Genomic DNA, 10212 nt, shown 5'->3' with positions numbered 1-10212 from the left:
CGGGTCCTCCCGCACGCCAGGGGGCGCTCTGGCGCGGCGGCGGCGGCGGCGCTTCCGTCGCGGGTGGCGGGCGGGCGATGGCGGCGCAGTTCCGCAGCTACGTGTGGGACCCCGCGCTGATCGTGGCGCAGATGGTGCTGCTGCAGGCGGGATACTACAGCTCGCTCGGGCTCTGGCTCGCCCTCCTCGGCACCCTGGGCAGCACCGGGCCCTCCCTCCAACAGGTCTTCAGCGACGAGGTGAGGGCGCGCCCCGGGAAGCCGCCGTGGGCACAGGCCCCTGGAGCGGGGGACACTTGCTGGGACTCTCCCGGGGGAGCCAGGCCCCGCTCCCGTGTGGGCATTGCCGGTTTTAGGGACAGGCCCCCGCCCAGGAAGCACCCCGGTGTGGGTGCAGAGCTCCCCTACCCCGTGTAGCAGCCCCCAGTACACAGACCTGCTGCCCTGTGTGAGTGCCCCAGTATGGAGGTAAAGTCCTCCCTCTGAATAGGTGGTACCCCGGGGTGGAGACAGCACTTGGGTGTTTGGTGGGTGGTATCCCCCATACAGAAAGAGAGACAAGTACAGGTGGTACCCCTGTGGAGAGGGAGCACCTTGCTCTATAAGTGACACCCCTTACAGAGATACCCTGTAGGTACTCCCGCTATAAAGACAGCTCCCTATCCCCTAGAAATAACCCCAGTGTGGACACATACCCTCCACCCCCAGTTTAGGTGGTTCCCCTCAGCACAGAACCAGACATTTCCCTTTTCTGTAGGTATCCCCTAGACAGACAGACAGACACGTCCAGCTCCTCCTGTAGATCCTGATCCATGCAGGGCTGTGCCACGGGAGACTCGGGCTGCGATTTGTGCCGCGGGTTCCTACTAATAGTCCCATGTAGATTTTAGGCTTCTCAACCCCGCCGGGGAGGCTCTCCATGATGGCCTTCATCCTCAATGCACTCACCTGGTAAGTCTGCAGCTAGCTGGAGTACCTGCATCTTGTCCTTTCATACCATTAAGTTGTAAAAGAATTCAGTGTGATGTACTGCCTCTCTCCTAACATCTCCCAAAATCCCTGTGCCTTCTTAAGCATATCTGCTGAGGGCAGTTGGGAACTGCTGACTCTTGGGCTTTCTAGAACCTGGAAAAGTAATTTCACTTCACTGCTTCAGTTTTCCATCTGGGAGTGAGATTTGCTTTTGTGGGAGATTTTACTAAAAGTTAGACTTAATGGATCTCAGCAAACACTGATCTACAAACACTAATGTATTTTGCTCACTGCACAAAAATTACTAGAGGACATGGTCTATTAATTTCTGCCTGTCCTTTGCGCTAAAACCTCATTTTCCTGCCATCATATAATTAAAAAAATCTGTAAGTCTGTAAGTCTTGCTGCAGTGGCCAGGAGAGAGGTCAGAAACAACCTATTCTTAAAATATTTGAAGAAGTTTTAAAACCACTACACAACCAGCACTGACAACTTCTCATAGCTCTTGCTGCACCACCTTTTCCATATGTCTGGTGGAGTTCATTAATCCCTTGTCTTTACTCTGCAGTGCTCTGGGCTTGCTCTACTTCATCCGGCGAGGGAAGCAGTGCCTGGATTTCACCGTCACCGTTCACTTCTTCCACCTCCTGGGCTGCTGGATCTACAACTCGCGCTTCCCCTCGACGCTGACGTGGTGGCTGGTGCACATCGTGTGCACGGCGCTGATGGCAGCCATCGGGGAGTACCTGTGCATGAGGATAGAGCTCCGGGAGATCCCCCTCAACTCCGCCCCCAAATCCAACGTATAGACTGGCCTGGCAGCCACGCTGCGTTAGTCATTGCTCCCAGCACAATGCGTCCAATGCCTCAGAATCATCCCTGAAGAAGCACAGCAGGTCTGTTTAGACTTTATGAATTTTTTTGGGTTTTTTTTTTTTTGTTTTTTTGGACCTCGGTGACTGCATGAGTGTGAGCATCTCCTCTGGCATCAGCTACAACGGGGGAGGAGCAGATGTTTATTTTGTTAACACAAAGAATTAATATGACTGTATGGAGAGTGTGCCCTTAACTCTTCACTCATGAGACTGTGAAAAGCCAGGTAGCAAAACTTGGTGCGTGAGGAGCATTTGGAATTTAACGATGTGGGAATACCCTGAATGGGTAACACAGTGGTCAGCTCTTCTTGCCAGAGCTGGCACAGTGAGCAGTGGGGCTGGGAGCTGCTGCTTCCAATCTGTGACTTGTTTGGGCTTTGCTTGGGAAAAGAGTCAAGGAAGTGAATGGATGGGGAGAAAGAAAATAGTTGTACTTACCTGAATCACCAGCTGAGACACTAAATAACCTGTAATGTTAGATGGGTTTGTTTGCTGTTTCCATGTTTGATACATAGAGGTGACAGACAGCAGTTTGCTGAAGAAATCTTTTGTAATAATAAAAATATAATGCTGCTGTGAGTGTTACGGCTCTCCTGGGAAACTGAACACTTCAAGAAGTACCACGAGTGTCTGTATCATGGCAACAGAAGGATGCAGCCAGAGAACACTTGGCTGTGAGGTGCCCCTGTCTGGGACACATGAAATTTCCTACAATAAACATTTCATACCTCTGCTCTGAAAGGAAGGCATCATTGAGTACTGTCTTGGGAAGTCAGCTGGCATTACTCCACTTCAGAGGGAGTATCAGCAGTCCAGGATCTCCACATGTCCAGCCTGAGCCTGGAGCTGCCCTGGGGAAACCTGCAAAAGTGTCCTGGAGCCATGATGTTCCCCCTTGGATGGGCTTTCTGGTCAGGCTTCAGCAGTCTGGCAACAGATCTGGCCTGGTACAGGTGGTGTTAAATAAGAGACTGCTGTTATTTCTCAACTATTCAGAGGCCCTTCAAATAAACTTCACCAAGCAGGGACATCCCTTTATTGCGCAGGGTCCAGAGCTGGGCAGTTCCTCCAGATCCAACAGCCCAGGCAAGCAGCCCCACATCCTGCCTGGTTTCCACTGAGGGACGTTGCCATGTTGTGCAATCCCAAACGAGGGCAAAGCCAGATCTAGAGACAGATTTTTCTCCTGTGCAGCATCTTGCTGCAGTAACTTCCCTTTGTATGTTAATATTTGTAAGTTTTAATTTGCATAAATTGTTTGCTAATTCAGCTTGTTGAAAAGTGGTGGGATGGTTTGAGACTGATAAAACTCTCTGAAGCTGCTCTTTTGACTTTTGTTACTGGGGAGCTGAGCTGTATTTCAATCCCTCTTCTCATATTCAAACACTGAATTGGGGCAGGATGACATCCTGCTGCTTTAGATACTCAGCAGGTCTCCAGAGGAGGATTTCTGTCTAAACAAATGTAACCAGCATCTTTTATATTGGGGGATTTCACCAGGAGTTCTTCCTGACCAAAGTCCCTGTAAAGCAGGGTTTCAAACAGCAGCAGCCTTTCAGAGGGAAGAGTTTACACAAGTGTTTCTCTGGGCAGGAGCCAGCCTGGAGGGCTGCCCCTGCAGCAAGACTGGCCATCCCTTCTCAAAATCTACTCATTTTTCACATACAAGGATACTTGTCTTTCTCCCAGTCACCTCTGCCTGGATATAAACTGGTCTCCAGTAGGTGCCAGTGTCTCCCTCAGAAAGGAGCATGGAGTGTGTGTGTGGTTGGGATCAGGGCAGGGAGCAGAGGGCAGTGCTGCCTCGGGGGGACAAGCACTGGCGTGCTGTTAGTCATGTTTTAAGACTCCTTCAGGGTCATTTTGTCCTCTGCTGCTTCTTGGTGCTATTCTTGAGAAAGAACATCCCAGTCCTGCAGGGACAGGGAAAGATAGCAGGTTTACTTCAAGGCTTAATACCACACCAAAGTGTGGTGTGAGCTCCTGTGTTCGGAGCTGTTCTTGCGCCAAGTGGGAGCTAAAGATTAATTACAGTGAATTTGAGAGCAAAGAGACAAAGCCACGTTTTCCAGCTGCTCCCAGAGTTGCTGTGAGTCTGTATGAACAGAGCTGCCACTTTTGTTCCCCTGCAAGAAAAAAGGTGAAGACTTTGGACTAAGGAACAAGGAACATTTAACCCATTTCTTTTTGAATACACAAAATACGCTGTAACCGCTTCAGCAGCTTCCCTGGGGGGGTGAAATCTGGGGACGGCTTTGTATCTGGAGAAACTCACAGCAAGGCCATGAGAAGAATCCTTGACAAATGGGGCTTTAACACTGAGGCTGCAGAACATCCCAGGAGTTGCACTGCATCAGCATGAAGTGTGCTGTAGGATCAGAAATCTTTCTGAAAGGCTGCTGACTGCCTAGGAGAAATGAATCTGTGTAGTACTTTTTCTTTTTCTTTTTTAAAGGACTTCTACTGTAATTGTCCTAGTCATAGGGGAAGTTCTGCTAAAAATGACATACTGATTGAGGAAACTCATCACTCCCATACTGTGAGACCTAGTTTTCTCTCACATGCTTTCAGTCAGATTTAGAAGCACCTTTGGCTTAAAAAAAAAAAATCTCCTGCTCCACACCAGAACAGTGGCAGATGGTCTTTGTTTCTTAATGAATCTTTGGGGTTTTTTTTTAGTGTGCAGTACTTGAGGGATTTGCTTCCAGGGAAGATATGTCCCAAGACCTGCTCTTCTCAGAGATAGTGGCAGTCAGCCATATGCATCCATGGCTTTGGAAAAAGATTACTTGCAGATCTAATACTTTTACCTTCCCTTTCCCCAAAACAGTTTCAACACAGAAAATTTCAAGAGAGGAATTGCCAAATTCAAAGAGAAAGCAAGGGTTGTGGGATTTTAGAAGGATGTGCTTACTTTGTTTCCTAAAGGCATTAAACAGCTGTTCTAAACAAAAAACAGGTACAGGATTTGGAGCCAAAATACTCCAGTCTTGGTTGTACATGGCTTTCCCCTGTTGTACTCAGCTTTGCCCAGCCACAAGAGGTAACAGGGAACAGGGGAATAGGATCAAACAGCAAACAGTGCTGTTGGCATGGAGTAAGAAGAAAAAAATGAAGCATCTCAGTGGTTCACTCCAGGTTTTACCGTGCTCTGATTTATCCTTTCTCCACTGCTCACCCTAAGGCTTTGTGCCCCAGATGCTGAGTACTGAATACATAAGTAACAACTCCTGCACTGAAGTGCTGTCTGAACACCAGCTGCTCTGTCCTGGCTTATTTCTTGGAATTTGCCTCAATTTCTTCATTATCTCCTGCTGCTGCTGCAGGAACAGAATGTTGAGGGATAGTGAAGGTAAGAGGAAGAACACGTGAATGCCAGAGGAAAGCAGCATGACCCAACACCACTGTTAGGAAAAAGATCCTTTGCTGTAGAAGCTTGCCTGGAATGCATCTGGTGGGATGTGTGCAGTTGGCAGGGCCCTGTTTTCCCTGCTCCCACTGTGAGCACACACCCCATGGCCCCGTGCAGACAGGCAGGACACAGAGATCCAGCAGTATTCTTAAAACACAGACTGCCTTGGGCTAACCAATAATACTGTGTTTCTCCAACATACTCAGAAATCACTTGCAAACCCCTCTCTTTTCCAAATACTTCCATGCTTGACCTGAAGCTGCAAAACTGACAACACTCTGAGCCACAAAGGAGACAAGAGGAGTCTCTGCTGTCGAGCAAGACCTAGGACAAATAACTTCTGCCATGCTGTTGGCTCTACAACAAGCTTTAATACTCTGGAATTACACACTTCTACCCACAGCTGCTTAAAGATACCTCGGGGAAAGCTTTAAAGCAGAAGAGTCCCTATAAATCCCTTTTGTCCTCCTAGCTTGATACTCCCTCTTCTCCCAAATACTTTTCACCTCTGCCCTTAGGAAAGGGATTTACACATAACACAGAAGTTACTCAGGAATTCAGATGTGTGCAAGAGAAGTCATGCAACTGTGATTATTGTTCAGCAGGGGTTTTACCATGTCCTCAAAGAAAAAAGACCAGTACAGGGCAGTAAGGTCTCCCTTCAGCCACCATCCCCTGCACCTCATGGAGCAGTGGGAAAATACCCATCTTGTTTTGAGTGCCCAAATCAAAACCCTGGAGAGTTGATCTGGTGGAAAGAGTCAGCAAATGAAATGGGTTTCCTTCCAGTTGCCATAGAAGAGTGCAGAAGTGTCCAGCATTCATCCTTTTTCCAGAATTTATCATTTCTCCCCAAATTCTGTGCCCTGTATTTACAAGTTCCCAAATCTCCTGACAGCCAGATCCGTGTCTGTGCCTTGAGGCAGAAGGGGACAGGAATTATTCCAATTACAGAGAAATTTCAACACCCTGAAGATGCTGCCGAGCTCTTCCACGTCTCACAGCCACAGGATGGAGCGGGAGTTTTTGAGCTCCACACAGTGTATTCCTCAAAGGTTTGGAAAATAGATCTGAAAGATGCCACACCACACACTGCAATCACTTTTGTTGGGATACTCACAGAGCTGCAGTTTATAAATTCAGCCAAGTGACGATGAGGGGGATGCTGAGGATGGAAATGTTGGGAACGCGGGTCCAGGCAAAGCTTTGGGTCGTGCTGGGGCTGCAGAGGTCGAACAAACTGCCTTGAAATTTGGTTTTTCGGGACTCCCTTCTCAGCATCTCCCAGACAGCTGCTGCTTCCTTCTGGCACTCCCAGAGCACTGTCAGGGCACAGGTGTGGAATTCATCCCAGTACCTGCAGCCAGGGAGACACCACACTGTCAGTCCCTGTTCACTCCCACAGTGCTGGATGCCAGGCAGAGCCTTGCTGCCCTGAGCCTGCCCTCTGAGCAGCAACAGCCCTCATGTTTTCTGCAAGTTGCCCAGACTATTCATCCCCTCCATCATCTGCCAGAGCATCTTGGCTAAAACTCCAAATCTCAAAACACTGAAATTATTTATTCCTTCCCCCCCCCCTCACTTTTCTCTGGAAGTCAATAAAATCCATTATTTTCCATCAACAAATGTTTCCCTGAGTATCTCACACAGGCTGCAAACAAAGGCCCAGCACATCTCATTCATCACTTTCTCCAAGCTTTCTCCAAGCAGAGTCAAGGGCAAATGGGAGCACAAAGCACGGAGAAGGACAAGAGCTCCCACAGGCTGTCACAGCTTTTACTGAGATACGGGCAGGGGCAGGAGGAGTTATTCACCGTGTTCTCATTAGAATCATCTCCATTTATCTGCTGGGTATTACTTTCACAAGTAGAATCTGTTCGGTGGAAAGAGGCTTTTGGGGAGTACCAGAGGGAAAAGACAGAACAGGCAAAGATAACCTGTGGTCCTGCAGGAATAAAGCGGGAGCTGCTCTGCTGTCCTGTCCCACATGGGCTGGGGCTGGGCACTGCAAGCTGGAAGACAGGAGTCTAGAGGACAGGAGCAATTGCTCTGACACCTTCCCTGTGTCTGCCAACACTCTGTGCCACTTGTCAGGGAACGGATGCAGCCCAGCTGGCCGAGAGGGGACACTGCACCCGAAAAGGACAGCACGGTGCTGGCTGCGTGCACTGTGCTGGAGATGACACTTTGTGCAGACAGGCAAACCTGAGCACTCTGCTTACTTAGACCCGGGGCTTACGTCAGAACGCCAGCTGTGAGGGAGTTCATTAAACTGAGTCACTGTGGCAGAATAAACGTCCCCAGATAATGAGAAAAGCTGGTGCCAGCCCTGACAACCTCCGGCGCTCGCTCCCCATCTGCAGCAGCAGTGGCAGGCAGCTCTGGCAGGTAAGAGTTAAACCTGACCCATGTCTTCAGACAAGACAAGCTGGGGAAGGTGAAGGGGAATGGCAGCTCCAGCCTGGATCTGCTTTCAGCTGGGATGGCATTTCCCAGTGTTTCACCTTCCCAGCCCCCATCTGCTCAGGCAGGCAGGCTGCTGGCAAGCACTTCGCCCGGCCGGCTCTGGGGCAGTGCTGCACACTGAGCAGAGACACCACCAGCCCCCACAGCAGCTCCTGGATCCCTGTCCATCCCTCACCCATCCTCCTGGAGAGGGGACCACAGCACCAGAAATGCAAGCAGCAGTGGATAAGGCTGAGCATCAAAGGCAAATAATTCAGTAATATTTCCTGGCGGGCAGCTGGGACATCACCAGAGGACATCCCAGGACCTGTTCTGCAATGGTCTGGGCCTCTGAGCTGTAAGAAAAACTCAGTTTGAACATTTCACATGAGCTTCAGCAAAGGAATCGCTCCTCCCGCAGCCAGCAACAGCATGAGCTGGGCTGACTGCTTGGGTGTTTTCTAACACCAAGAAGCCTCCTTTAAAAAAACCCAAAAAACCCAAAAACAAACCAAAATGTACTAGTTCTGTCCAAATCAGAGCAGTCCCATTTCAACCCACCCAAAGGCAGGCCCCAGAGAGGCTGTTCATCCTGATTCAGGCTGTCTCCTGGAGAAGGGGAAATACGAGCAGGTCACAGCCTGCAGGGTGGTTTCTAGCAGCTCAAAAAGCGTGACCCCAGGGCACTTAACCCTCCACCTTGCTCTGCCAGGTTTCCACCGCTCCGGGACATGTGGGTTTTCCCTTCTTTGCTGTCTGCATTTCCATTTAACTCCTGTTCACTCCCCACAGCTCCTCTGGAGACTCAAAGCTGCCTCCATTTCTCTGCAAACATTTTACATCCTTCTCCCACTGCTTCTGCTAGTCTGCTTTTTAAGTGGATCTTTCCCCAAACCTGTCCAACACCACCTCTCATTACCCAGCTCTTCTTCAGTTCTGTTTAAGTTGACATCCTCCCAGTATCTTCCTCTCAGGGCATTACTACAAACTTGGGCAAACCAGGGCTGCGACAAATCCAAGCCTGAAGGATGAAGGGTCTACACAGAGAGGGATAAAGCTTGTTTTGGGCAGCACGTGGTGCTCCCGGCAGCGCTGGGCACTGGGGCAGAGCACTGCCTGAAACCTGGGGTCCAGGGGAGATTTTCCTGGGGTGCAGAGCGGGTCAGGTCCCTCCAGCCCCACTCCTGCAGGCATGCAGGGTCTGACGGGACCTGTGCTGGGGGCTGGAGCTGCTGCCAAGGACCAGGGATACAAACTCCACTGGGAGACAGGTAGGAGATGGATGGATGGATGGATGGATGGATGGATGGATGGATGGATGGATGGACGGACGGACAGAGAAAAGAAGCTCACTGGGTCTATCTGGAACCGGAGTGAGGTGTGGAGCACATGTGTGTGTGCAGGCACGACGAGACTCAGCAGGGCAGGAGACTTCAGACAGGGGAATGCCAAAAGCCAGGCTGGCCATGCATAGTACTCACCTGCAGACTCGGCGCAGCCCCTGCAGCTCGATGCCCTCCTCCTCCTCGTACGTGGCCATGCTGTCCCCCAGCTTGAGGACGCAGTCCGAGAGGCCCCGGTAAGCGTCGGCGCAGGCGGGTCCCGCTGCCAGCAGCCCGGCCAGGTGCCCTGCCAGCACCGGGGGGCGAAATGAGCCCCTGGGGACAGAGCCCACCTCCGCCCGGGGCTGCCCCGGCTCGGCGAGCGGTCCCTTCCACGCAGGACAGCCTCGAGCCCCCGCCGCCCCCCGGCTGTGCCCGGCGTTCTGGGGATCTGCCCGAGCCCGGCGGACACGGGACGACCAGTCAGCCCGGGCTGCCATCCCGACACCGGCACTCCCGGCCGGGGAGAGGGACAGCGACCGGCAGGGGGACGGCCAGCGGCCCCGGCAGCGGGACCCGCCCGGACGGAGGGACAGAGGGAGGGAAGAGGGGACACCCCATCGCATCGCCCCCTCCCCGCGGACACCCCAGACACCGCCCGGTCCCCCCTCCCAGACCCCCGCCCGGACATCCCCTCACCCAGGGCGAGGAGCAGCACGGCCGGGCCCCGCCGCTGCCCCATCCCTCCGCCGGGCTCGGGCTGCAGCCGCGCTCCCGCTGCCGGTGCCGGTGCCCGCACCACCGGGGCCGGTAGCGCTCCGCTCCCTCCCGCCTCCGCGGGGAGGGCACCCGTCCCTCTGTCGCCGCTAATGAGCGGCTTCGGCCGCGGCTAATTAAGGAGGGGGCTGGGCGGAGGCAAAGGAGCGTCCAGGGGCACCCCCGGCCCCTCACCCCGCAGCCCCGGCATCCCGCAGCCCTGCACCTCCCCGCATCGCATCTCGCCGGGACCCTGCCAACACCCACCGCTGCTCCCGCTCTGCATCCACCTCCAGGCACCGGGCCCCGGCACCAGCATCCTCACCCCCAAAGACCCGCACCCCCTGCCCACCTCGGCCACTGCTGCCCACTCAGGCGTGACAAGAGTCGGGGACATGGGACAGTGGCCGCTGCCAGCAGCAGGATTCCAG

At 52.5% G+C, this 10212-nt stretch overlaps 2 protein-coding genes across 3 annotated transcripts; one reads left to right on the top strand and one right to left on the bottom strand.

The window, feature by feature from the left end:
* Positions 1–50: 50 nt before the first annotated feature.
* SYS1 (SYS1 golgi trafficking protein) lies at positions 51–2587 on the top strand. Of its 2 annotated transcripts, XM_015647899.2 has the most exons (3): positions 51–239; positions 883–950; positions 1540–2425. In XM_015647899.2, exons 1-3 carry the CDS (start codon positions 78–80, stop codon positions 1778–1780), a joined length of 471 nt encoding a protein of 156 aa, XP_015503385.1. In that variant the 5' UTR covers positions 51–77; the 3' UTR covers positions 1781–2425. The 2 variants fall into 2 exon arrangements, with proteins under 2 accessions (XP_015503385.1, XP_015503384.1); XM_015647898.2 differs by lacking the exon at positions 883–950 and having other exon boundaries at positions 54–239; positions 1540–2587.
* Positions 2588–5587: 3000 nt separating this feature from the next.
* Positions 5588–9528, bottom strand: LOC107213447 (neuritin-like). The gene is made up of 2 exons (XM_033519150.1): positions 9185–9528; positions 5588–6615 (listed from the first exon to the last, which is right to left on the bottom strand). The coding sequence occupies exons 1-2, from the start codon at positions 9523–9525 to the stop codon at positions 6390–6392; spliced, it is 567 nt and encodes a 188-aa protein (XP_033375041.1). The 5' UTR covers positions 9526–9528; the 3' UTR covers positions 5588–6389.
* Positions 9529–10212: the final 684 nt, after the last annotated feature.

This window comes from Parus major, chromosome 20 (assembly GCF_001522545.3).
Source record: "Parus major isolate Abel chromosome 20, Parus_major1.1, whole genome shotgun sequence".
Classification (NCBI taxonomy): Eukaryota; Metazoa; Chordata; class Aves; order Passeriformes; family Paridae; genus Parus; species Parus major.
The sequence above is the reverse complement of the archived record's forward strand: the minus strand, read 5'-3'. Positions and strand labels throughout refer to the sequence as shown.